The following is a 27,846-nucleotide window of genomic DNA, read 5'->3' as shown; positions in this document are numbered from 1 at the left end:
TTTGAACACTTGAAGCTGTCTTCTCATGGTTAGCGTGTCTTTTAAGATTTTGTGTGCTCACAAGTGATGCAAATGTTTTCAAAGATATTTTGATATATTTAAGATATTTTGAAATATCTTAAGACTCAGGGAAGTTGCAAAAATAGTTCAGGAAGTTCCGGTATATCCTTCCTCAGCTCCCTGCTGGGAGAGCTGCTTACGTCACCAAGGCATGACGCTCAATACTGAACTAGAGGCCTTACTCAGGGCTGACCACTTTTTGGGCTTTTTTCTGATGCGCATAGTTCTGTGTAACTTTATCACCTGCGTAGACTCACGTAATCACCACCATAGTCAGGATACAGAACTGCCTGCCCCCCAGAAGAATCTCTCTCGTGTTGCCCCACAGTAATCACACCCTGATCCGTGGCCACCACTCATTCCTTCTCCGTCATAATTTTGTCATTCTGAGAATGTTCTATAAATGGAAATTTACAGTACTTAACAAACGATTTTAAATGATCCTATTTTAATTTAGTCCAGTCTTTCCCAAAACTGTATCCCAAGGGATGTCTTTCCTGGTGTCCCGCTGTCCATGAGCCGATCCATTGGGAAGGCACCATCAGCTTTTCCTCCCTTTCTTGAGATTCATACTGTACATCTGCACGTTAAAAGATTCTGAGGATCCTTGTGGACAAGAAACCCGTTAGCTTTGTCTAATGCAGTTTCCATAAACTTTTTTTACGTCCCCTTTTCCGTATGCTCTCCTCGGGTGTTCTGTGGACATCAGTCCGAGAAAGGCTGAGCTAGTGTTTATCTCTTTGAAGAAGTTTGAAAGACCATATGGTGTTTAGAGCTTTTAAGACAGTTCATGTTCTTAGGCTATCCGATCAATTAAAATTAGGCGATTATGCTGCGTTGAGTTCCCTAAGCCAGTAACATGGCTGGTTCTGGGGTTAGGAGGGTGAGGAGGAGTTAAGGCCCCTGACGGCCTAGTTCAGATCCTTTGACCCTGCGTGGGAGGTGAGTCCATTTCAGGCCACAGGGGGATGAGTGGGAGATGCTATGTTCAGCGAGGCCAATGGGATCACAGTGCATCTCGAGTGTTAATTCCCAAACAACTGTGTCTATTTCAAACCATTTTTAAAAAATCAACATGTATTTGAGTCATTGTTTATTTGTAATCTTAAACCCAGGTCTGCTACTTATCTAATCTAGCATTTTCCTAAATGTTGGGAGCTCATTATTGCTTAAAATACATGTATTTGAGGGGCACCTGGGTGGCTCAGTATATGGAGGGCATGCGACTCTTGCTTGATCTTGGGGTTGTGAGTTCAGGCCCCACGTCAATCATAGAGCTTACTTGAAAAACAATAAAGGTATAAAACTATATTTAATGGAAATTTTGCAGCATTCAGAATGTAATGGACTAAGTCCACTTTGGCACATTCATTCATTCATTTTTAAAAAAAAATTTTTTTAATGTTTATTTATTTTTGACAGAGAGAGAGAGAGACAGAGCATGAGCGGGGGAGGGGCAGACAGAGAGGGAGACACGGAATCTGAACCAGGCTCCAGGCCCTGAGCTGTCAGCACAGAGCCCGACGCAGGGCTCGAACTCGTCAACCACGAGATCATGACCTGAGCCGAAGTCGGACACCCAACCGACTGAGCCACCCAGGCGCCCCTCATTCATTTATTTTTAATTTTGTTTTTAACGTTTATTTATTTCTGAGAGACAGAGACAGAGCACAAAAAGTGGGGAGGGGCAGAGAGAGAGGGAGGCACAGAATCTGAAGCAGGCTCCAGGCTCTGAGCTGTTGGCACAGAGCCTGACGTGGGGCCCGAACCCATGAACCACAAAATTGTGACCTGAGCTGAAGTCTGCCGCTCAACCGACTGAGCCACCCAGGTGCCCCTGCTATATTCATTTCAACAGTGCTCCCAGGGTGAGACCAGTTCGGCTCAACACTCTTGAGTTTTACACGTTCAGTCTTCAGTGTTGGAGTGACGTGAAATCCTTCTCTCTTGAAGCCCACGGCTGCAGACAGCTCACCCCCTGTCATTGCCAGCTGAGTGGTGTTCACACCTTCCCCTTTCTTGGATTTGCAGGGTTTCTATGTTGCACTGAGACTAGTGGCCTGTGCACAGAGCGGCCACGAAGTTACCTTGAGCAATCTGACTTTGAACATGCCACCACCTAAATTCGTAAGTTCACGTTCATGCTCTTCTAATATCATCTGTCCATCCATGTTTTCTCTCTCTCTCTTTCTAATCAAGGCGAAATTCATATAACGTAAAATTTACCGTTTTAAAGCGAACAACTTGGTGACATTTAGTACATTCACAGTGTTGTACAGCCAGCACCTCTCTCTAGTTCCAGAATGTTTCCATCACCCTGAAAGGAAGCCCTTTCCCACAAAGTAATCACTCACCGGTTCCCTCTCCCCTGGCCCCTGGTGGCCATTAATCTTTCTGTCTCTGTGGATTTACCTGTTCTGTCCAGTGATCTCACTTCTTTCAGGGTTCTTCTGTGTTGTAGCGGGTGTTACACTTTGTTCCTTTTCATGGCTGAACCAGGTTGCATTGTATGGTCTAGCCCGTTTTGTTAATTTATTCATCTGTTGGTGGACATAAATATTCATGTTCCAGCATTTGCACACCTCTTTTCAGCTCTCGGGTCTGCACCTCAGAGTGGAGTTGCTGGGACATACAGTAATTCTGCGTTTAACTTTTTGAGGTCTTTCCTCATTTTGAAAGCACTTTGAAATGTGTATCCTTTCCCTTAACACATCCTCCGTAGTTTAATTCTGGGCCAGCCACCAGTGATCGTTTCTCTCCCTTTACAGCACGACACCAGCAGCCCGTTGATGGTCACGCCGCCGTCCGCAGAGGCCCATTGGGCTGTGAGGGTAAGTGAGCCCCGGTCAGCGCCCTTCGGCCGTCCTTCATGTGCGGTCGTTTGAGCCATTTACGATGTTCAAAACATTGCATGGGATGATTATTTGCCACAGAATTTGGCCAAAACACTTTTGCAGATGAAAATCTCTTGAAATGCCCGTGACCTTTTTGGGCATTGCCCTGCTAAAGCAGTTAGCTGAGTTTCCGGCAACGGGTTCTTAAGATTTTGCAGTCACATTTTGTGTTTCTAGGCCATATTCTGTGGCTTTTGCTGCCTGGGTTGGTTCGTCAGGATAGAAGAGGCAATTGTGAGAACTTGGCAAGCATGAAGACCTCCAAGACGTCTTTGCAGCTGTCGCTCTTCTTTCTAGCAAGTTCACGTGTTATTCTTTCCTCTCTCATGCTCTCATTGCTCTTTGAAAATCTTCTCTCAGTGTACGGGGACCGTCTCCACGTCCCACGTCTTTCTAGAAGCAGCAGAGGAAGACACGAGAGGTGCCTTCTAATAGGCACAGAATTAGTCCTAAAGGAAAAGCATGTGGGGCACGGAGACGGTCCTCCACGTACCGAGACCTCCTCACTCCCCACTCATGGTGAGGGGACTGTCACATTTCCTCGCTTTTATTTGGCTTAAATACTGACATTAATAACAGTGTTGCTATAAAATCAAGACACCTCCCCCCCCCGCCCCGTCCCCGCCTCAAGTACCTCTGTCCTGTTTTTTTTTTTTTTTTTTAAATTTTTTTTTTTTTCAACGTTTATTTATTTTTGGGACAGAGAGAGACAGAGCATGAACGGGGGAGGGGCAGAGAGAGAGGGAGACACAGAATCGGAAACAGGCTCCGAGCCATCAGCCCAGAGCCTGACGCGGGGCTCGAACTCACAGACCGCGAGATCGTGACCTGGCTGAAGGCGGACGCTTAACCGACTGCGCCACCCAGGCGCCCCTCTGTCCTGTTTTTTATACAGTTTTTCTGTCCCCTCCTTGGAAGAGTTTGGGCAGGGGGAGATTGGTGCAGGGACAGGGCAGGAGGAGGCCTCAAGTGACCAAGGGATTGCGAAGTCACCCCCGTGAGCTGGGGAGCTCTTTGCTGGCAGCGGTCACAGTACCAAAGGATTTCCTTCTTCGTAGTCCAGTTGCAAGGCACCTACTTTGAAAACGAGCTGCTTTGTTATGGAAAACAATGCCTGAGAGATCCTGTTCCTGGAACTGTTCCGATCCCTTTCTGGCAGGGCTGTGTGGGGCCTCGGGAGACCCAGGAGCCGGGCTGGTGCCTGAGGAGGCTGCGAGGCCTCGCGCGGCAGGCTGGGAAGGAGTGGTGCTGTGATGGGGGCAGACTGTTTTCAAGTTTCAGTCAGAGAAACATTGACAGACCAGCCTGAGGTGACACGTGTTCTTTTCTGTTGGGAGAGCACGGGGCTGCTCAAAGCAGCGCTCCAGACCCTCGGGGCCGACACGGGGCGCTCACCTCAGTGCCTCGAGGGCCTTGTGCCTATAGAATCGGCTTGTGCCCTACTTTCTGTTTTCTTTTTTGCTTTTGAGTTGTGGCAAAACGTACGTGACATAAAGGTTACCATCTTGACCATTTTTAAGAGTATAGTTCCCTAGTGTTAGGTTCATTCACGTTGTTGTCCATCCATTCCGCCCCGTCCATCTCTAGAACTTTCTCATTGCTCCAAACTAAAACTCTGTCCCCATGAACACTAACCCCCTCTCCCTGCCCCGGCCCCTGGAGCTTGCCATCTGCTTCCTGTCTCTGGGCGTGTGACTCCTCTAGGGACCTTGCATAAGTGGGATGATACAGCCCCTGCCCTTTGTGTGCTGGCTTCTGTCCATCATCATGATGCCCTCAAGGTTCATCTGCATTGTAGCCTGTGTCAGAATCTCCTTTTGTTTTTGAGGCTGAATAATAGTTCGTTGTGTGGGTGCACCACATTTTAGTTGTCCGTTCTTCTTGTTGGGGGGTCTTTTCTTTTGAGAGCCAAGGTGAGCAAGCAGGGGAGGGGCAGAGAGAGAGGGAGACAGAGGATCCAAAGCGGGCTCAATGCTGACATTGCCGAACCCGGTGCGGGGCTTGAACCCATGAACCACAAGATCATGACCTGAGCTGAAGTCAGATGCTTAACCGACAGAGCCACCCAGGCGCCCCTTGAGGGTGTTTTGTTAGTGCACCCAGCAGCAGCTCCGGCTTGTTCACGGAGTGGGTGCTGAGGGTTATGCAGTCCCCCGGGGCCAGTGGCTGTGGGCTTTATTTCTGGAGGAGGGCAGGTTTCAGGGCCCTGCCTGGACCCGCCTCACCGATGGCCCTTGGATGTGTGACCCACAGTTCATGTTTGACTGGACTCAGTAGCTTCCACTCTGTGCCTTCAGTCCTCCTCACACCTCTCTGTTCAGGAGCAGCTTTTAGAATTGTTTTCTTTACTGTGAGAGGATTTCCTCTGCTTAAAGTTGATTTTGGTCATTGGTTGCTTAAGTCTTTTTTTTTTTTTAATGTTTATTTATTTTTGAGAGAGAGAGAGAGAGAGACAGCGAGCACAAGTGGAGGAGGGGCAGAGAGAGAAGAGACACAGAATCCGAAGCAGGCTCTAGGCTCTGAGCTGTCAGCACAGAGCCCAACACGGGGCTCGACCCCATGAGCTGTGAGATCATGACCTGAGCCGAAGTTGGGACACTCAACCAACTGAGCCACCCAGGAGCCCCCTTAAGTCTTTGGTTTATTTTTATATTTGGTTCTTGAGCTCTTTTAGTTCTGTAGGTTGATGCCCAGTTTTCATCGTTTGTCCTAAAGAAGGAACAGCCATTCAGACCTTCATCTATTTTGTCCTAGTACGCTCCTGGGAGGGAGGGAGTGGTGGTCCTTGTCTTCCAGGCAGCCCCTGTGGTGGAGAGTGAGGCCCCAGGCCAGGCCCTGTCCCCCTATTGACCTTGGCCACCGGGCAGAAGTTCGCTCTGAACTGCCGTGAGGCTGTCCTGTGCTTTTTGGCGAGGCCAGTGGTGGGTCCTTGCCCGTGTTCATCCAGCTGCGGGTCAGAGCTCATCTTGGATTCTCACACAGGCACACTTTCTTTCCAACTAGGTGGAAGAAAAGGCCAAATTTGATGGAATTTTTGAAAGCCTCTTACCCATCAATGGTTTGCTCTCTGGAGACAAAGTCAAGCCGGTCCTCATGAACTCAAAGCTGCCTCTTGATGTCCTGGGCCGGGTAAGTGGTTCTCTCACACCCTGCAGTGCTGCTGAATTCCGTAGGCCCCGCACTTGCTCCCCATGTACACATTGGAGGCTCTACGCATGGCCGTGCACCATCAGGGGGCTTTGCAAGAGCCGATGTGGATGGAGAATTTGTTACAGTCACGCTGGCTTAGGGCTTCATGGATGTGGCTCACAGATGCTCTGCAGCCTGGGACAAGATGCTGGTGTGGGCCCATTGCACACGTGGGGAGGCAGCCTCAGAAGTGATCTCACTGCCCAGGGCCCAGAGGTGGGCAGGGGTGAGATTTGAACCCAGGCCCGGGATCTCCCTGTCTCTGTGTGCTTCTGGGGAGAAGTGTGGGAGTGTCCATCTATAATTCTTGTCTATTTAGAATTACTTTTTTTCTGCTTAAGAACTTAAGATGCAGATTATTATGTTTTTGAGAGAGGACGCAAGTGAGTGAGGGACAGAGAGAGAAGTGGGGCTCACCCAAAGTGGGGTTCTTATTTGCCTGAAGCGGGACCATGAGCTCACCTGATGCAGGATTCGAACTCATGAACTGTGAGATCATGACCTGAGCCAAAGTCAGATGCCTAACTGACTAAGCCATCCAGGTTCCCAGGTGAAGTTACTTTAAATTCTGCTGCAAGCTTAGAGAAAATTTATACATTCGCTTAAAAAAAAAAAACAAAAAATCCTCAGCTTTGTTTCTATTAAATACAATTAAAAAAAATTTTTTTTTGTTTTTACTTATTTTTGAGAGACAGAGAGAGACAGAGTACAAATGGGGGAGGGGCAGAGAGAGGGAAACACAGAATCTGAAGCAGGCTCCAGGCTCTGAGCTGTCAGCACAGAGCCCGACACAGGGCTCGAACTCACAAACTGTGAGATCATGACCTGAGCTGAAGTCGGACTCTCAACCGACTGAGCCACTGAGGCACCCCTAAATACAAATTTTTTAGGTACAGCTTTCTGTTCCGGATTGCTTTCCCTCCAGTGAGGTTTGCATCATGGCACTGTGTGTTTGCTCTGCACAAAGCCCAGTTCCACAAGGCTGTACTGAGTCCCCTGCTCTGGATTGAGATGGGAGGGATGTCATCTGTCTGGACTGGATTGTGACGATGTGGCAGTCACGGGCCCAGCAGGGGACTGAGCATGGTCCCTGCTACCTTAGGCCACACCTGTGGGTCTAGCTCATGACGTTTGGTAGAACCTCTGGGAAAGGTGCAAATTCCTGTCCACTTGGATTCACCTAATAATGTTTCTGTTTGATTATGACTTTTTTGGACACTGGCCCGCTTAGTAGGACCCAGGTAGAGCCCACCTTAACAGTTTGCTTTGAAAGAAGGCCACTGAGGGGCGCCTGGGTGGCTCAGTTGTTTGAGCATCCGACTCCGGATTTCGGCTCAGGTCATGGTCTCAGGGTTTGTGAGTTTGAGCCCCGCATCAGGTTCTGCACTGACAGTGTGGAGCCTGCTTGGAATCCTCTCTCCCCTTCTCTCTGCTCCTTCCCATTTTTTCTCTCACTAAGTAAATACACTAAAGTTTATTAAAAAAAAAAATTAAGAAAGGGGAATCTCTCAAATCCTTTTGTTCGCTCTTGGCCGTGGCATGGTGTCGGTGGAGCTCTGTGATGGGGACCCTGGCTGATCACCTATAGTTTTTCCAAGGCCTGAGTTTTAATTGCAGCGGGATGGGGTGACCCGTTCCTGCACTCTGTGTGCCTTTACTTGGCAGTCCTTGCAAAGTACCCGATGATGGATATAATCATGTTGTAGAGCCAAGTCACGAACAAGACAGACTTGACAGAGGTGGAACGTGCTTCGTTAGAAGGGGAGCTTGGCTAGGAAGGGCGCGTTCTGCAGTCTTCTGCCCTGGCTCCAGCTCTTGTGACACAGGGGTCACTTCTCATCTGCTACTCTCTCCTTCCCTCCTTTTCTTCACACACCAGCCTTATGTGCACCCGTTCATCCATGTACTCATGCATCCACATCCGTTCACCCGCCCACCTGTGCACGAGTGCATCCGTATCCGTGCACACACACATTCATAACTGTGCACCTGTGTGTGCATCCGTATTCACGCACCCATTTATCTGCGCGCCCAGCTGTCCATGATGAATGCGTCAGTATACTTGTGCATCCATGCGCCTATGCATACGTTCATTTACCTGTGCACCCGTGCACCAACCATCCATGCAGGCATTCAGGAAGTTTTGGAATCTGCCCTGGGCCAGCCCTCGTGCTGAGCACTGGGAAGATGGGGATGAAATTAGGTACAGTCCAGAAGGTCGAATAAACAAATAGTAGTTAAGATCCAAAATAATTAGTGGTTGAGATCCTAATATTTCTTTACCGAGGGCTTAATACGTGCCAAGCCCCACTGGAACACTTTGCACGAATGAAGTCCTTTAGTACTTGCAACCACCCTGTTACGGTTGGCGTCACTTTCATTTTCCAGATGAGGAAATGGGGGCCTTCAGAGTGGCCAGTAAGCCCCTCAGGGTCTCGTGGAGATGGGAATGAGGTCCTAGGTGGTCCCCAGGTCCCTCACTCTTCCCTGGTAAAGCCCCTACTACCCAGTGCTTCCCTGGTAATTGTGATTCTGCCCACTGAGGACAGTGGCAGAGGGGAGATGCCTGATCTGCCAGGGCAGAGGGGTATGGGGCAGGCAGGGAAGGCTTCCTAGAGTAGGCACTTGTGGGTTGTGTTCTCTAGAGTAAAGAGATGGGTTGCCAGCGATGGGACGAGAAGGGGTGCGTGGCAGCATGAGCAGAGACATGCTCGGGAGGGCTGGTGTTCTTACCAGGCAATTCCTCCCCCAGGGAATGCTGAGCAATGTTTGGAGACAGTTCTGGTTGTCCCACCTGGGTCCGGTGTTGCTGGCCTCCGGTGGGTGGAGGCCGAGGATGCTGCTCAACTCCGTGCCGTGCCCGGGTCAGCCCCACCACAGAGAGTGACGCGGTCTCGAATGTCTGTGGTGCTGAGGTGGAGGGGCTCCTGGACAGAGAGAGGCTATGGAGCCAGGAGTTCTCATCCTGGTCCTGGTTCCCTGAGCAAGTGCCATCTGCTTGGAAAAGTTACTCTTCCTTATTTGAAACCAGAGGCATACAGCACTCGGCCTGATGCAGAATGCCTCCGAAAGGGCGTCCACATGCTTGAAGGGACTGTGAACAGTTTGGGGTCCCTAGAGGTCAAGGTGGAGTCCCTGGAAGCTGGGCTGTGGTACAGGGACCTGTGTAGGGCACGGGAGGGGGGATGGGGTCCATGTGCCAGGCAAAGGGGCAGGCTCAGAGTGCATTCTAGGACAGTTCCTGTGGTAACCCTGGGGAAAGGATTAGAGGCAAAGAGGCCAACTGGAGGCTGTGGCCTCTGTGGACGACTGGAGGGGCCCAAGTCAAGGACAGCAGCAGGGCTGGGGAGGAGGGCCTGCACATGAGAACTGTCCCTGGGCTGATGTCGCTCCTGATTGAGGAGGTCCCGGCATGTGAAGGACCACGTTCGGACCCCAGGTGTCCGCTTCGCTCTGGGTACTGGCGCCCCGCCCAGTGTTGCCGAGTCAGGCAGGCCTGCTGGTTCTGGTGATGCTGACTTGGGTCAGGAAGCTAGTGCTTTGATTGTGGTTTAGACAGTCTGGCACATGGCCTTTGACCCGGTATAGGAACCTGTACCTGCCTCATCTTGAGGGTGCAAGCGTGCTCTGTGTCACCTGCCTCACCATCCACCAATGGGAGAGGAGACGAGACCCCACAGACCTCGAACGCGTGCCCATGGCCAAGCACACCATGAATGGGGGTGGGGGGGGGCTTGTGTTCGGAGCAGCACCTGTGCCGAAACCAAGCCGTGTTTCCTATCTAAGAATTCCTTGTGAGACGATAAAGAGAAAAGCAAGGTGGACATGGTTGTAATTACAATCACTTGTTAGAGAAAGTGAGCACAATACAATGGAGGGATCTTGGAATTGATGGTACTTCACCAGCTGATGGTTTTGCAGAGAACCTGCTGAGGGGTTGTCCAACGCGTCTTGAGTGCTTCGTCTGAACCCCGGTGTGCACCGAGCACATGGAATCTGAGTTCTGGCAGACATGCTTCCTTCCCCAGGGAGCCTCGGTGCCCCCCCCCCCCCCCCCCCCCCGCCCACCTCCCTAGTAAGCCTTGCTCTCTTTCCCTTGCAGGTCTGGGACCTCAGTGACATCGACAAGGATGGGCACCTGGACAGAGATGAGTTTGCTGTGGTAGGCCCCTGCTGTGACTCTCTTTTCCTACTCTGCTGAGGAAGGAAACACAGCTCATGTGGGGTTTCTGGATTCGTTTTTTTTCCCCCTCTGATTTATTTATTTGTTTGTTTGTTTAAAGTTTGTTTATTTTTGAGGGTTGGGGAGGGGCAGAGAGAGAAGGAGAGAGAGGATCCCAAGCAGACTCCATGCTGCCAGCGCAGAGCCCGTTGTGGGGCTCAAACCCACGAACCATGAGATCATGACTGAGCCGAGATCAAGAGTCAGACGCTTAACCGATTGAGCCACCCAGGCACCACTTCTTCTGTGATTTTTAGAAAGTAGTTATTTTGATGTGCTTTGGATTTAAAGAAAAGTGGCAGTGATACAGAGAATTCTTTTCAATACCCTCCAGTCACATTCCCCAGTGTTATTATTTTACCACTTTGCTTTATCCTCCTCCTAACTCTTGCCGTATGTGCATATGTATACACACATAAAAATTTCGTTTGAACCATTTTGGAGGAAGCTGCACGCACCATACCTTTTCATCCCAGAATACTTCAGGGTGGATTTCCTAAAACCAGTGAATTCTCTTATGTAACCAGTGTCCAATTCAAACCCAGGAAATTAACGTTGGCATTGTCTAAGTTACTATGGTATTTATTACGTGTCCTGTCTTCTGTATTGTTACATCATTAACCTATTATCTAAGGATGTTCGGACATTGCCAGTTGTTCCTGAAACGTCCTTTGCAGCAAAGAAATTCTAGCCTCCTGTGTTATGTTCTGTAGCTCTGTCTCTTTCATGCCCTCTGATGTGGAGGCATCTCCGTCTGTCTCTGTGTCTCGTGGGCATATGGGCATTTTGAAGAGCATAGGCCAGCAGTTTGTAGAGTGTCCCTCAGCTCAGGGATACCTCCTGTTTCCTCATGATGGTCCAGGTCGTGCTTATACGTGGGGCAGGACCCCACCATGGGGATGGCTTCTTTTCCTTGGGGTACGTGCCACTGACAGGACCCGGGATGTCTTCTCCCTTGTTGTTGACATGGTATGAACCTGGATTGCAGTCAGAGCGGAGGCCGGGGTTTCTCCCTGCAGGGTTATTCTCCTCCTCTGTGCTCAGTCTGTCGTGGGAGACACATGGAGACCGGATGCCCCAGTCTCCTCCACTCTCACCCGCTAGTTCTCAAGGCCTCCCAGGAGTCTCACAGGATTCAGTGAGGACTGTGGTGGCTGCCAGATGAGTTTGTGATTCTGGCACTTCCTGCGCATTTCCCAGTGAGCCTTCTACTGTGAGGAATTTGTGTCCGAGTGGACTCATGGCTGCGCCCTTTGTTCCATGTTTGACATCTTTTTTTTTTTTTAAACATTTATGTATTGTTGAGAGGCAGAGAGAAACAGTCAGGGGAGGGGCAGAGAGAGAGAGGGAGAGAGGGAGACACAGAATCTGACGCAGGCTCCAGGCTCTGAGCTGTCAGCACAGAACCCGACGTGGGGCTCGAACCCCCGAACTGTCGAGATCATGACCTGAGCCAAAGTCAGACGCTTAACTGACTGAGCCCCCCGGGCGCCCCCGCCATGTTTGTAGTCTTTTAGTGGCATGATTTCTTTTGCCCATTTGGAGTTGCTCCCAGCTGGCTCCTTTGGTCACATCCCATTATTCTCTGAGCACTTGCTTCCTCTTGGCACGGTGGGATGCTCCTCGCTCCTCCTGTGTGTTTCCTGCCTCAGCCCGAGTTCTCCAGGGGGCCCCGGTTCCATGTAGTGGAGAATGGTGTTAGAAACTACCATGTAGGCTCTGGGGTGCTCAGGGCCCCCGGGGTGCCAACTGCTTTCAGGCCCTCTCAGTAGACAGAGCTGGGAAGTGCGCCCAGCAGGTGCCCCAAGACACTGCCATCTGCATTCAGGTCTGCTTATGCCTATGCGAGAGCCCCGGCACTCCACCCCTTCTCCTGTTAGTGGCAGTGGCTTGTCTCTATGTTGATTAGGGCTCTTGTGCCCTGTAGACTGCCTTCCCAGGCGGGTGTTCTCCCTCCACGCCCCTGCACCTTCCCATCCTGCTCTTCAGCTGCCCCAGCAACCGGACTGACATCCTCACATGCCAGCCCTCCTCACCCCGGGCCTGTGTCTTTCTGTCCCTCCTCTTCTTCCTCCCTTCCCTCCACCTCACACCTTTGACCTTTCTCTCCCATTCAGGGAATTTATTCACTCACCTTGTTCCCTTAAATCTCAAAGTAGAATAAAGTAGCCTCTTGTAGTTAAGGATGGTGTTTTAATAAATAGCAGTTAAGTTCAACTAAGCCAAAAAAAAACCAAAAACAAAACCCAACTGTGACTTACCTGGGAATTCCCTAGTATCCCTAAGATTCATCTTCCATTCTAGAAATCATAAACCTCCTTAAAATGTGATTTACCACATACACACGAATTGAGGTTTATTATTTCCTTACTGTAATATGTGTGTAAAGCCTTTGAGGATTTTTTTTTTTAATTTTTTTTTTTTAACGTTTATTTATTTTTGAGACAGAGAGGGACAGAGCATGAACGGGGGAGGGGCAGAGAGAGAGGGAGACACAGACCCGGAAGCAGGCTCCAGGCTCTGAGCCATCAGCCCAGAGCCCGACGCGGGGCTCCAAGTCACGGACCGCGAGATCGTGACCTGAGCTGAAGTCAGCCGCTTCACCGACTGAGCCACCCAGGTGCCCTGAGGATTTTAAACTTAGATTCAATTGCAGCTGTTTCCCAGGGAGGTTAGAAGTTTCTCCAGCAGCGCCCTCTGACCCCTTACCCTCACCAACACTGGTTGGGTCTTTCCCCACCTCCCCCGTCATCTCTGCTTTGCCTTTTTCACTTTGAGCATTTTCCGTGTTTCTCCCATCATCCTGTTCTTTTTACTGGCAGTGCATTATTCTTATTTCTTTAATTGTAAAACGTATATAATGTGAAATTTACCATCGTAACCATTTTTAGGTGTGTGATTCAGTGCCATTAATAATTTTACACAGCTATGCAGCCGTCACCAGCACCCATCTCGGGGACCCTTCATCCTGCACACCTGAAACTCTGTCCCCAGCGAACACTAGCTTCCCCTTCCCCAGTCCCTTATTACTTATTTTTTATATTTCTTCTGGCCACACTGACTTGAGGTATTTGTATCATTTAATTGCTCTTGGGGTGATGCCCAGGAATGGGATAATTGGCCCAGAGTGAGCCCGCACGCGTGCCCCTCCCCTCACGGCCTCAGGAGCCCTGGGTTTCCATTTTTGTTTTGTTTTTGTTATTTCCCATCATTTCAGCCAGGATTTATGTTATTCTATAAATGGGTCTTATAATTGTGTCATTTGGGGTTTTTTCATCACTAGCTGGGTTTAACATTTTGTAGCACTTTTTAAAAACTTCTTTTGAAATTTTAAAAATTTTATTTTAGATAATGTGTGTGAGTGGAGAAGAATCAGAGGGGGTAGGATTTGGGGGGGGGAGAGAGAGAGATAGTCTTAAACAGGGGTTCTGTCCCACGACCCTGAGATCATGACCTGAGCCCATACCAAGAGTTGAACGCTTAACTGACTGCCACCCAGGTGCCCCTTTGTAGTGTTTTTAAGTGACGATAAATTTTACCTATGTTAGTGATCTGGTCTGTATTGCAAATAACAAGGGATCTTTTTAAGGGAGAAGGGCTGTGATTTTGGTTTGGTTTTATTACACTTTAAAACAGGATTAAATCTTTGTTTTAGAGAAAGTTTCTTTTCTCTGCCCGCCTGAAACAGGCGAATACACATCGCAGTGCGTCTTTAGACTTCCAAATTCCAGTACTGTGGGAGTCCTCAGCCCTGGAGCTGGTGGCCCTCCTGTGTGGTGAAGGGACATGTGTGGAGTCTGGCATGATTGAACTCCTCTTGTGCTCATGTGGGTCTTGTGTGATTACACACCTCTTGGAAAAATTATGCATTGCAAGATACCTCATCAGAAAAGGTTTATTTTTCCCTCTGTTCAGCTTGGAAGTGACCTCAGAAAGAGCAGCCCATGTCACATCACTGCAGCCCTGGAAAGAGCAGGCCTGCGCCTGGCCACCTGAACGTAATTCTCTTGCATTCACAGGCGATGCACTTGGTGTACCGAGCCCTCGAGAAGGAGCCTGTGCCCTCTGTCCTGCCCCCCTCCCTCATCCCACCTTCCAAGAGAAAGAAGACCGTGTTCCCAGGAGCTGTGCCTGTCCTGCCCGCCAGCCCCCCGCCGAAAGACAGCCTCCGCTCCACCCCTTCCCACGGCAGCGTCAGCAGCCTGAACAGCACGGGAAGCTTGTCCCCCAAGCACAGTCTCAAGCAAACACAGGTACAGTGTCTGCTTCTCAGGGTAGCCATTTGCACGTATAGAGTCCCAGCAAGATGTACCTTGCGAGCAAGTGACTTGCGACCCCCAAAAGGTAACATTTGTGATTATGTTTTTAACTGTCATACCTTTTTTAGTTTTTAATTTTTTTTTTTTTATTTTGGAGAGAGTGTGCACGAGGCAGGGAGAGGGGCAGAGGGAGAGAAAGAGAATCATAAGCAGGCTCCATGCTCAGCACCGAGATCCCACAACCCTGAGATCATGACCTGAGCTGAAATCAAGAGCCAGACACTCAAACTACTGAGCCACCCAGGCGGCCTTGGGATTACGTTTTTTTTTTTTTTAATTTTTTTTTTTTTCAACATTTATTTATTTTTGGGACAGAGAGAGACAGAGCATGAACGGGGGAGGGGCAGAGAGTGAGGGAGACACAGAATTGGAAACAGGCTCCAGGCTCTGAGCCATCAGCCCAGAGCCCGACGCGGGGCTCGAACTCACAGACCGCGAGATCGTGACCTGGCTGAAGTCGGACGCTTAACCGACTGCGCCACCCAGGCGCCCCAAGGGATTACGTTTTTTTTTTTTTAATTTTTTTTAATTTTTTTTTATTTTTTTAACGTTTTTTATTTATTTTTGAGACAGAGAGAGACAGAGCATGAACAGGGGAGGGTCAGCGAGAGGGAGACACAGAATCTGAAACAGGCTCCAGGCTCTGAGCTGTCAGCACAGAGCCCGACGCGGGGCTCGAACTCACGGACCGCGAGATCATGACCTGAGCCGAAGTCAGCCGCCCAACTGACTGAGCCACCCAGGCGCCCCGGGATTACGTTTTTTAAAACAATGTTTATGATTGGTACGTTAGTCTGTTTGAGTGTAATGGAGTCCCATAGGATAGGTGACCATGACAGATATCTACTTCTCACAGAAAATCTGGAGGCTGGGAAGTCCCAAGATCCAGGCACCGGCAGATTCGGTGTCTGATGAAAGTCCAGCTCCGGGTTCACGGATGGAATTTTCTTGCTGTGTCTTCACATGGTGGAAAGGGCGAGGGAGCTCTCTAGGGTCCTTTTTATAAAGGCCGTGATCTCATTCATGGGGCTCCACCGTCATGATCTAATCATCGTTCAAAGGCTCTACCTCATAATACCTTCTCATTGGGGGTAGGGTTTTAACACATGAGTTCTGGGGAGGGTTTGGGGCCCAGACATTCAGTCCGTTGCAACGGGGATGCAGAATTAAGTTTCTCATTCATTTGCACACAAATACTGCCCTTCCTCAGACACCCTCAGCTGGCTCCCACCTCTGGGCTCTCTCCTCGTGTCTCTGTCCCCCTTGCCTCAGGTAGCTGCTCTGCTGGGCGGTGTGTTCCCAGATCACACCCCAGCCCTTTGCTTCCTGAGGCTTCTGCTCACGGGGCACCTTATCGGGGGGCCCTGGCGTGACCACAGCCAGCGTGCCCCGGGCTCTGTCCACGCTGCGTTGTAGATTTCCCACACCTGGCTTGATGTGTAGTTAATTGTGTATCCTCGGTCTCCTCCCCACCCCACCCCACCCCCACCCCACCTTAGCTTCATGAGAACAGTTAGTCCTTGGTTAGAATCTCAGTGTCGGAACAGTCTCAGGTGCTTGGATGCTCAGTGAGCCTGTTGAACAACCAGCCAGCGGCGGAGGCATCTGTCTCGTCAGGAGGACAGCATGGGGGCTCTGAGTCCCAGCGGGCAGCATCTCGTGTGTGAGAAAGACACATCTTGTTCTGGCAAATGCAGCACACCATCGAAGGCTCTTTTATAAAGAGGCACCTTTGAGATGGTCTAAAACATGGAAGAACGTGGCCGTGAGTACATCCTGAGTCATGCCTTGCTCTCTGCCTCATTTGCGGCTTTGAAGGCAGAGCAGTGAAGGTGACAGGAAGAGGGCCAGCCAGTGCCGCCACGCAAGTTCAGATACGAACGATAAAAGTAGAAATGTGTTGTGTTGGTCTCGGCCTGTCAGTCAGTGGCGCTGTCGGCCAGGAGCGCCTGTGGCGCTCACTCGGGCCCCCGTGATTTGGGGCGAGCCCCCACGGACGCTTCTGGCCTGGAGGAGGTGTCTTTGTGGTTCTTGGTAGGATTGCAGAGTGCACCTACATTTCGCAACAACCATCCAGAAAATTTGAAGAAAGACGATTCATTGCTCACAGGTCCTGCAGAGTGCGTGTCACCCCCAGGGCCACCACAGCAAGGTCGTGGGTAGAGAGAGAGTGAGCTTGGGCACGGGACTCTGCCTCTCTCGGGGTCGAGGGTGGGGGCCTAGGGTTTCTCAGACTCGCTCTTCATTGGTGAATTTAAAACATAAGAGTGGGAATGAAAGCAGGGGAAGGGAAAAGCAGGGTCACTCAGGCGGCCAGTTGTCTAGGTCACCCAGAGCTTTTTAGTGGGGACCGTCATGGGCTGGCCTGGCGCTTCCTAGTTGTGTGGCTGGCAGTGTGTTTATATGAGATGGATGGTTTTGAAATGGGTGCCTCGGCAATCAAAAGCTTAATGACAGGCACTTAAATTACAATAAAGAAAACCCCAAATTGTCAGGCACTGAACGCTACAGAAATAGATGATCAGACAGTGATTCCTCTTGCACGTGACATCATTCTAAAATTAAGCATTCTGCCTGGTGGTGGTTGGGCGGGTGCGGTTGGTGGCTCATTTTCCAGGAGCTTGCTGCACCGAAGAGTAAGGGTCCCATCAGGGAGGGCCGAGGTGGTTTGGTCGGTTGGGGGTTGGGGGTTGGGGGGGCTTCATACGTTCCCCGTCACTGCCACGGCCGTGTGGAGAGGCACAGGTGACGGGGCTTCCCCTCTGGTTGGTGAGTCTCACATGGCTGTCGGTCAACAAGCCCAGCATCCAGATGGTCCAGTGTGGGCACCTTCAGCTCGGCAAACCACCAGCCATGCCCAGCACTTTGTGGACATGCGCAGTGACCGTGGGACTAGCCTCTGCCCTCCTTGGGGAGATAGACGATAAGCATAACCATAAACTAAGGACGGTCAGATAGCTATGAGAAGCAGAACAGGGCCCAGCCTGGAAGCACTGAGGTGCTCCTGTAGGTGGGGTCAACTGGACGGTCACTGATGAGGTGACCTGAGCTGATCCCTGAATGACAAAAAGCCATCGGAGGACTAGCATATGCCAGGGCTCTCAAGTGGGAACCTGTAGAAACAGGAAGAAGGATGGGGGTGGAGTTAAAGCAAGGGCCGAGGCTGGTAACTTGGACCCGCGTGAGCTATTGTTTTCTAAGACAACCTAGCGCCTTGTGTCTGCAAAATTCTTGCCAAGAGTTCTTATTAATTACCGTAGGTTAGGTTAGTGGTAATAGGTTTTACTGACAAGGAAGCAGGTGGGGCCAAAGTTGCTGACAGGTGCAGACTGACTAGCCTTGTAACCCAGATCCATGGTGATCTGGTGACTCTCCCCGGATCCTGGGAGCGTGCTGCTGATTACCACTAGACCTGTTTTACCAGGGGCCTCTGTCAGGGTGGGGGAGGGAAGAAGACGTATGTCCCCTTCCCTAAGGATGAGGGCGCTGGTGGAATCACAGACATGAGATCGAGCAGTTCTGGGGACCCGCAGTCACCATGCTGTCCCCTCCTCTGCTTCTCTCACCTCCAGACTAATGCCACCAGGTCTTGTCCTCCCAGCCGGCTACGGGGTGTAGGCACTTCCAGCCAGCAGGGTCTGTTCCCCTTTACTGGGGCCTGTGGCTGCCAGACCAGCCCCTTCTGGGAGACCCAGCTCCGAGGAAAAGGCTGGGCGTTGGAGTCTGGCCACCGACCTGCTCTGAGATCTCAGAAATCAGGCAGCAAGCCATTTTGTTTGCACACCGAACGTCAGGACTTTTGTCATCCCAGAGTGGTAACCTGTTGGGACCTGCGGAGCACAGAAACCGTTGTCCCCCTCAGCTCAGCCTGTCTGACCCACTGTTACTTCCTCTCTGGGTTGCTTGGCATCTGAGGTTTAGCTTGCTCCAGACACTGGATGTGAAGGCGGCAAACTTCTTCGCTAGAGATCCTTTACGTGTGTCTTTATGCCTCCCCTGGGGTGGCTTACAAAATTCATATAATGGGACGCGTAAAACGCAGGTCTCTGAACTCTTGCTGCCTGAGCCCTTGCTGTTTGAATTTGGCCCATGGATTCTGATAAATCCGTGTCAGGCTAAATCATTCTACTCCCTATCCGAAATCCTGGAACCGAAATGATACGGGTAATGTGGTGTCCCTTGCTTCCCACCCTTGCTTTCTGGATTCCCGGTGCTTGGGTCAGGATCCCACTGGATTTGGATAACGAGGGAGACCTGTTCAGAAAAAGCAGATAAGGAGGAACATCTCTAGAAAAACGGATAGAGGCACTGTGGAACTTGGTTCGGAGAGCACACCAAAGGTCAGAGGTGATGCGTCTGGAATTAGCGGTGGGAGGGGCCCTGGTGCCTCTGGATTAGGAGGTTCCCGGGCCCCGGTGAACCCTCAGTGGCATTTGCCTTCCTCACGTAGACTTGAGCAGGCGGTGTGAGGGGTCGCGCGTGCAGCGGGTGGCCAAGCCCCATGACTGCAGACATGATGCTACGCTGGGCTCTCAGATACTCAGCTCTGTCCGCCTGTGAGGGCCCTTGGGGGCGGTGGGGCTTTGCGGGTGGACGGCATGCTCGTCGGGGGCCCGGGCTCCTCAGCCAGCGCTAGGGGGCCCTGAGCGCCTGCCTGTCTAGCAGATGCCATTTTCACACGGGCAGACATGTTCACTGCCCATCAGTGCCAGGTGGGACACCTCACGGGGGGATCGCCATGTCACGGGGACAAAGGTTGGAGTACAGAATCCTCAACTGTGGGCATTGAGAATACTTCTGGCAGCTGCAGAGAAGTGTTTGCAGGCGGAAAACGAGAGGGCCAGGAAGGGCTGGTTGGTTCTCAGGAGGCCGTCCTTCTAGCGTGGACTGTCAGGAGGGTCTTGCCTGGCGCACTTGAAGTCCCCTCCCGGAAGGAGGTCATTGGCTTCCCTTCAAGTCCCTTTGGACCTGCTGGGTCTCTACGTCCCTCTGAATACAAGGAGAAGGGGGCTGTGCGATGGGGTGGGAGAGGTGCACGTTGGCCACCAGGCGAGACTGACCGAGTTGGTGTGCACTGCTCTCTGCCTCAGTTTCCCTGTTTAGAGAGTGGGGCTCCTGTCTGCCCTCTCGTTTCGTGGTGCTGCCCAAATGCACAGAGAGCATCCATCAGGAGCATGTGAAAGCCCTTTTTTTTTTAATTTTTTTTTTATTTTTTTTAATTTTTTTTTTCAACGTTTATTTATTTTTGGGACAGAGAGAGAGCATGAACGGGAGAGGGGCAGAGAGAGAGGGAGACACAGAATCGGAAGCAGGCTCCAGGCTCTGAGCCATTAGCCCAGAGCCTGACGCGGGGCTCGAACTCACGGAGCGCGAGATCGTGACCTGGCTGAAGTCGGACGCTTAACCGACTGCGCCACCCAGGCGCCCCTGAAAGCCCTCTAATAGCGTGTGTTTATGGTTTATAGTCTAGAAGCTCTAGGCTAATCGTTTTGAAACCCCTTTCAGCCAACGGTGAGCTGGGTGGTGCCGGTTGCAGACAAGATGCGATTTGACGAGATATTCCTGAAGACCGACCTGGACCTGGATGGCTACGTGAGTGGCCAGGAGGTGAAGGAGATCTTCATGCACTCGGGCCTCACCCAGAACCTTCTAGCACACATATGGTAAGGATGGGTAGCTGGACGTCTGCTCCCTCTGGGCCTCCCTTGTGGAGGTGATGGCCACGGGTGGCTCCGAGGGGCCCTGAGGAAACAAGCTTTGTGCAGAAGGAAGGGCGGGTGACCTTCAGGGCTTGGGGGTCAGGGCCTCCACCTCTGCCTGTCACTTAATCCTCAGCAGGCTGATGGGGGTGCCGAGTGAGGTACGAGTGTGAAGGCCCTTCCCCCATATCCTGGGCATGTCAGCTCACTGCCTGTTTAGTCCCTCTGGAAAGCTGTGGGGCGATTTGCTTGAGTGTCTGGGGCGAGTTCTTGCTGGTTCTAGCAGGAGGCTCCGCCTTTGCCACAGCTATTCAGGGTGCAGACGCATGGCCCTGCCCCTCTGGGGCGAGTGTGTGGTACGTCTCCAGGGACTCTAGCAAAGCCACCCTGGGCAGCGGGGGCTGTGGCCGCCTTCCCTAGGAGGCCTGTGAAGGTCAGCGACTCCACTGCCATCAGGGGGGTGAGTGGTCAACAGGACTCCGGTCCCCAGCCATGGGGACTGCCCCACCCTCACTTTCCTTCAGGGTGAACCAGAGCAGTCTTCCCAGTGTTGGGATGGCTCCTTTTGTAATTGGCCAGTGGTGAAAGTCACTTTCTAACTTTTGTCCTCAGGGCTTAGGGGGCTTCACTTGGGAGTCACAGGGAGGGAATTTCTGTATAATTCTGGAGAAGTGATCCTCTCCAAGCAAGAGCAGTGGCATTTTATTTTATTTTATTTTATTTTATTTTATTTTATTTTATTTATTTTTTTCTTTTAATTAATTTTTTTTTTAACGTTTATTTATTTTTGAGACAGAGAGAGACAGAGCATGAACGGGGGAGGGTCAGAGAGAGGGAGACACAGAATCCGAAACAGGCTCCAGGCTCCGAGCTTTCAGCCCAGAGCCTGACGCGGGGCTTGAACTCACGGACTGTGAGATCATGACCTGAGCCGAAGTCGGACGCTTAACCGACTGAGCCACCCCAGGCGCCCTATTTTATTTTTTTAATAGAATTTATTGTCGAGTTAATTAACGTACAGTGTATATACTGTGCTCTTGATTTTGGGGGTAGATTCCCATGATTCAACACCCAGTGCTCATCCCAACAAGTGCCCTCCTCGATGCCCATCACCCATTTTCCGCCCTCTCGCACCCTCCCATCAACCCTCAGTTTGTTCTCTGTATTTAAGAATCTCTTATGGGTTTGCCTCCTTCTCTGTTTAAAACCGAACCATTTTTTCCCCTTCCCTTCCCCCATGATCCTCCATTCCACTAACGAGTGAGAACAGATAATGCCTTTCTCTGACTGACTTATTTCACTCAGCATAATACCCTCCAGTTCCATCCACGTTGCTGCAAATGGCCAGATTTCATTCTTTCTCATTGCCAAGTAGTATTCCATTGTATATATAAACCACATCTTCTTTATCCATTCATCAGTTGACGGACATTTGGGCTCTTTCCATGATTTGGCTATTGTTGATAGCGCTGCTATAAACGTTGGGGTAATGTGCCCCTATGAATCAGCACTCCTGGATCCTTTGGATAAGCGCCTAGTAGAAGAGCAGTGACAGCACGTTACTCAGTAGCTTGTGGAAATAGCTGCCCTTGGCAAGAATTCATAGATGTCCACGTTGTGACGGGAGGCCCCGACCTGAGAGAACAGGCTCTCCCTTCACAAGTGTGTGACACCCAGAGTCAGTCACCAAAACAGCTAGTGGAGGCCGACTGCTTCCGACAGGTCAGGGGCAGTCATTCTCGGCCCCTTCAGATCTGGTGTCCCCTTTTAGAAACCGATAAAATGCGTGTGCCCTTTATCACCCTGAAGCGAACGTGCATGTGATTCAGAGGTAGCGATGCGGCGCCCCAATCGTAGTATAGGGACAGTCCCTCCACCTGCCAGTGACGCCACAACGTGGAAGCAACACGGTGAAATCACGAATACGCTTGGATTAAAAGAGGGAACGCATAAGGAGCAGAGGGGAAAGACAGAACGAGCAAGCTCTGGAATCACCGCTGGGAGGGTAAAAGGCCAGTCCGGATTTGTCTGCGGGGGGGCAGGGGGAGCGCAGATAGCACGCCCAGAGGGACAGCAGGGAGGAAACAAGGACGGAGCCAGAACGCGCGTGTAGGCCTCCCCGGCTGGTGGCTGGCCGAGCACCCCGCCTGCAGGCCTCGGAGCCCACACTCCCTCAGAGACCGGGAGCAGGAGAGGGCTGCAGAGAAGAGGCCTCAGCCCAGGAGCAGCCGTGGGCTAGGCGAGGCGGCAGGACCGACGCTTACAGGCAGAATCCTCACACCTCGCCCTCAAACTGCGACAAAAATGAAGACGTTTGTAAACCAGCGCGTGTCAGCGATATTCAGTGGGGTCTCCGTGCTCCCCGTGGCCCTGTGCGTCGGTGTTTGGGCCCGAGTCTGCTCACCACGCCCAGCTCCTTGGCTACGAGTTAGAGAGGTGTCACGAGGTCACGACTGCAGTGGGAAGTGAGACCGCCTGCGCAGTGGCCAGGGTGAGACAGTTTTGCAGATGCGGAGGCCTTGTCCTACTGCGTGAGGCTTTCCTTCCCGTAACGGCCAGCTCCTCCGTTACCGGGCTGGTTGTGAAGCTTCTCCCCCACCCCGGCTCCACGGGAGCTCCACGTGCCGCCCGTCTACCAGGATGCCCAAAGGCCACGTGAGCAGGGCCCCTTAGCAGCGAGGGGCCGTCCGGTGCAGCACGGCCGCGGGTGGCCGTCCAGGCCCTAGCTCCTCGTGACGACGACCCAAAATGCTGCTGCTGTCATCCCCGTTGAAAACCAGCAGCTGAGGCTGCTCAGATAACCCAGGGCTGAGGGAACTTGCTGAAGATCCAAGGGTGCACGCTCGGGCCCAGCTTTCACTTCCACCAGAGCGGCTCCGTGCCGGACCCTCACTGTCTTCCGCACACACGCCATAAAGAACCGGTTGCATTTCTGGTAATTGTTGATGAGGCCTTCCCAAAGGCCCACCACCTCGGACTGTGGGGTGGGGTTCGGTGGTTCTCCAGCCAGGTGGGGCCCCCCTTCTTGTGCTGACGGCCCTCCTTAACCAGCCGTAGGGCCGGATGCCTGGGTGGCCGGTGGCGGGACTGCGGTCCTCGAGAGGGATGTTCAACAGAAAAGGAGTCGCGGCTGTGCCCCGCTGTTTGTGTTGTCACTGTTCGTTTTTTAAATGGAGGGGTTCTGTGATTTGTACTTCCCAGGCGGGGCTGAATTCTTGTCTGATGTCTAATTAGCATCCCGCCTTCTCCCAGGGCCCTGGCTGATACGAGGCAAACGGGGAAGTTAAGTAAAGACCAGTTCGCATTAGCTATGTACTTCATTCAGCAGAAGGTCAGTAAAGGCATCGACCCCCCTCAGGTCCTCTCACCGGACATGGTCCCGCCCTCGGAGAGAGGCACTCCCATCCAGGTGAGTACCCCTGGCCACATCCCTGTCATGCTCCTGTGGCTTCCCGCAGCCTGCCACCAGGTGGCGGCAGTGGCCCATGTGAGCAGGCCAGTGCCCTGCTGTTGTAGCCTGCCTTCTCATGGCCCGGCCTTCACCAGGGGCTGGGGGTGGGGCTGGGCCACTGGGATAGTCTTCCAGCTGGGTTCTGGCACTTTTGCTACTTGCCCTAGTGAATTGGAGATTGTATCCCTCATACTAGCACCTGCTGGGTGGTGAGGTCAGCTTGTCAAAAAAAATTTTTTTTTAAAGTTTTATTTTTAAGTAATCTCTACATCCAGTGCGGGGCTTGAACTCACAGCCCCAAGATCAAGAGTCACAGGCTACGTCGACTAAGGGAGGCAGGCAACCCTCAGCTTGTCAATTTTTTTTTTTTTTAATTTTTTAATGTTTGTTTATTTTTGAGATGGAGACAGCACGAGTGGGGGAGGGGCAGAGAAAGAGGGAGACACAGAATCTGAAACAGGCTCCAGGTTCCGAGCTGTCAGCACCGAGCCCGACGCGGGGCTCGAACCCACAAACCGTGAGATCATGACCTGAGCTGAAGTCGGACGCTTCACCGACTGAGCCACCCAGGCGCCCCATCAGCTTGTCAAGTTTTAACCCTGTGTCTGAATTTGGTTCCAGGATGGTTCAAGTTCTCTTGGATCAGGGGAATTCACTGGTGTGAAGGAACTTGATGATATCAGTCAAGAGATTGCCCAGTTACAGAGGTGTGTTAAAGCTCCTTCCCCTCGGAATCTGGCCCTTACACAGGCCCCATCCCAGCTTGTTACCACAAGTACCACAGGCTTGTGAGGCACACAGGTCGGCCGTCAACAAGTTCATGCAGCAGAAGCGAAGCAGGGCACATTCCCCCGAGTTCCTGAATTGACTTAATGAGCTCGAGTGATGACATCCTCAGTTGGAGTCAGTCTGGGCTGTGGAATCTCAGGCAGGTTGTTGCTAGGTAGCCATAGGCCCTGCCCCCTGCCCTTAGGATGGGCCTTGATCCCCCTCAGCACGTAGAACGGCTGAGCCTCCGAGGGCAAGTTAATGGCTTAGGACCGACAGATAAACTGAGGGAGCCTTTGTGTCCAGGTCTCTGGCTCCTCTCTGTGCCTGCTGCCTCAGTCTCCCCACCTGTCAACAAGGGCTTTGGATGGGGTGTCTGTCCTCTCAAATCTGGCATGAAGAGATGCTTCCTCTTCAAAGCAGCATTCTCCCACCAGTTAGTTCTAGGAGAGGGAGGAGGGCCCAGGAAGCACCTGGCCCTCCATGGGCACAGTCAGCAGGGAGCGTTGAACCCTCCTCACCCTGGACACCACTCTGACTTCCTTTTTCCTCTGCTTGAGGGGCTCGAGTGGTCTCATTGGGAGCAGTGCCTCATCGTAGCCACGGACTCGCTGATGGGGGAGGGGATGATGTAGAGGGCACGATCCCTGAGGGTCATTCCTAGGGACCAGCTGAGCTGGGTTCCGTGGGTATGGACGGAATTGGGTGTTGAGAAGTCGGCGTGGAGAGAATACACCATGGCTGTAGTCCTGTATCACTCATCTGTGCTTTTCCTGAATTCTTTTTCCGTGCCCAGAGAGAAATACTCCCTGGAACAGGACATTAGGGAAAAGGAAGAGGCAATCAGACAGAAAACCAACGAAGTACAGGTAAGAACAGCCTCACCCTGGGCAGATGACAGGGCCTGCCTGTCAGTGGGGGCGGGGCAAGGGGAAGATAGCCCCGCCCTTGCACTTCTGAGTGAGGTTTCTACCTTTCTTATAACCATAGACAGGGGTTTCTTTCTTCTTTTCTTTTCTTTTCTTTTCTTTTCTTTTCTTTTCTTTTCTTTTCTCTTTTCTTTCTTTCTCTCTCTCTCTCTCTGTCTCTCTTTTCCATTGAGCTATATAATTCACATAACATAAAATTTGCTACTTTAGAATAAGTAGTTCATTGGTTTTTTGCATGTTTGGTGTGATCCTTAGCTGTCCCCTCTGTCTAGTTCCAGAACATTTCCATCACCCCCAAAGAAACCCCATGACGTGTAGTCCTCACACTCCATTGCCACTGCCCTCCCCACTCCCCACCCCGGCAACTACTGATCTGCTTTGTGTCTCCATGGACATACCTGCTCTGGACGTTCAACGTGAGGCCTTTTGTGTCTGGCTTTTTTCACTCGAGTCTCAGTTTCTGAGGCTCAGACAGTGGCTGCTAACCTGTTCTCGGACAGTCCCGCCTCCTGGAGCGTCTCCTAGCAGGTGGTGGTGACACAGAGACTGGGGGCCTGGCTGCCTGGGCTCAGACCCAGTTCTCTGTAGCTGTGTGACCTTGGGCAAGTTACTGAACATCTCTGGGTCTTGTACTGCATTGGTTACGAGCGGTCTGCTTTCCTGAGTTGTGGGGCTGGGAAACAAAATCTGGCACCTGCTCAGGGCTCACTCGGGCCGCTTCCTGCTCTTCTCCATCATTTGAGCAGAGGGGAGTCTGCATCAGGAGCAAAGCCATCAGCACTGGGCAGCTACACTGTTGAAGAGACCTGGGTCCCCACGGTCTCCAGTCTGGGTGGATAGAGAAAGCCCTGCCACTGTGGGGACACTAGAGGTGGCTGTGGCGCCCTGTGGGTGAGGCCGAGTCATGCCACAGGGACTGGCGTCCTCTGCTTGAGGACTCTGAGTGTTCTGAGCTCCGAGCTGTGGCCGGAGAGGAGCCTGGCGAGGTGGTCAGGACCCCAGCTCCGCCGTGTCTCACCTGAGTGACCTGGGCAGGTAGCTCGGCCTCCTGGCCTGCATCACCTCAGCTGGCCACGAGGCTCAGCGCGCGGGCTGCTCACGGAGCCGAGAGCAGGGGCTGGCTGCCGGGTGCGCTGCGAGAGTGGCCGGTTCTCTCTGGATCACCTCCTAGGGCGTGAACCCGAGCCGGGGGAAGTAAGTACCATCTGACTCATTTGGGCTCTCAGGGTGCTGGAGGGCGCGTTCCGCCGATCTGTGGGAAATGCCGTCCGTCCTAGCCGTGGTCTGCGGGTGAGGTGGGGTGGGTGTGCCCACCCTGCCTCAGGACACTCATCAGTGCCTGCCGTGCAGTATCCAGACCCTTCTTTTCTGGCTTCTCACTCTGTGCACGTTGGCCGTGAGGACTAGACCGTAGGTGGTCTCCTGGAATGTTGTGGATTGAAAGCAGGGACTGGCCTGCCTCTGATATGAAGGGTTTTTTGCTCAAATGAGCTTCTTCAGCTACAAGACCACCTTGTAAGCAAAGTGACTTTATTTCTCTGAATGTATGTACTTTCATCCTGTCATTTTATTCTCCCTCACATTTCTGATTTCCGCCCGTGTCTGATCCCCCAGACGTAGAGCCCACTCCCTGCCTCCATCATCTGTGTCACCTCACTCCATCTTTTTAGTCCTCTGGTGGAGCCGGCCTCGTCTTCCCTCCCGCCTGGGCCTGGGTGACACGGATGTGTGGCTGGTTCTGCCTTCCTATCGCGTCCGGGTTGCCATGAACATGCTTTGGTTTTTTATTCTGGTCCCTGAGGATCCGGGTGCTATAATGTCCTGTCGCTACCAAGGAAACCATCATAAGGTCTCTGGCGCCTGCTCTAGGTGATTCTGAGGAAGAAGTCGGGCCTGTGCAGAGACTTGTTCTGACATCCGGAGACGCTGTCCTCTGTGGTCTGTGGCAGGTGCGGCCAGGCTGCCTGGAGCCCTGGCTGGTGGGCTCCTACAGCCTTCGAGGTGCCGGGGTCCTTGTGTGCCCCGACAGCCCCCCAGAGCTGGGAGGGAGCCCTAAGCCAGCCAGACTGGCTGTTCTGTGGGGGCGTCGTCTGTAAGCAGGCCGGGCTGGGGCCCTGCTGTAGTGCTTGATGGCACAGACAGAATACTACGTATTTTTTGAAAGTTCCCCTGTGAAAACCAGGTTTGGTTGGGGTTCCTGCCACCTGTCCCCAGATGGGTCTGGCCGTGCCGGCTAGCACAGTCTGTGGGTCAGGGCCCTGCATGGAGTGCGAGTCCTTTGTCCTCAGCTGCTTAAGCAGCAGAAGCTTCGGACC

At 52.1% G+C, this 27,846-nt stretch overlaps 1 protein-coding gene across 5 annotated transcripts in view; it reads left to right on the top strand.

Moving 5' to 3' along the window:
* EPS15L1 (epidermal growth factor receptor pathway substrate 15 like 1) overlaps positions 1 to 27,846 on the top strand; it is a 99,053-nt gene that overhangs the window by 26,592 nt on the left and 44,615 nt on the right. For all 5 annotated transcript variants that reach the window (XM_047097643.1, XM_047097640.1, XM_047097644.1 and 2 more), the window contains exons 5-13: positions 2,092 to 2,187; positions 2,829 to 2,891; positions 5,958 to 6,083; positions 10,246 to 10,305; positions 14,385 to 14,618; positions 20,190 to 20,347; positions 23,636 to 23,792; positions 24,456 to 24,541; positions 25,399 to 25,471. In XM_047097643.1, the coding sequence (XP_046953599.1) occupies positions 2,092 to 2,187; positions 2,829 to 2,891; positions 5,958 to 6,083; positions 10,246 to 10,305; positions 14,385 to 14,618; positions 20,190 to 20,347; positions 23,636 to 23,792; positions 24,456 to 24,541; positions 25,399 to 25,471 (1,053 nt within the window). The remainder of the gene's footprint in view (positions 1 to 2,091; positions 2,188 to 2,828; positions 2,892 to 5,957; positions 6,084 to 10,245; positions 10,306 to 14,384; positions 14,619 to 20,189; positions 20,348 to 23,635; positions 23,793 to 24,455; positions 24,542 to 25,398; positions 25,472 to 27,846) is intronic.

This window comes from Lynx rufus, unplaced genomic scaffold (assembly GCF_022079265.1).
Source record: "Lynx rufus isolate CCGP_SWC_20201006 ecotype Redwood Valley unplaced genomic scaffold, mLynRuf1.p SCAF_4, whole genome shotgun sequence".
NCBI classification, from domain to species: domain Eukaryota; kingdom Metazoa; phylum Chordata; class Mammalia; order Carnivora; family Felidae; genus Lynx; species Lynx rufus.
Note: the sequence above shows the minus strand (reverse complement) of the source record. Positions and strands in the feature narration are given on the sequence as shown.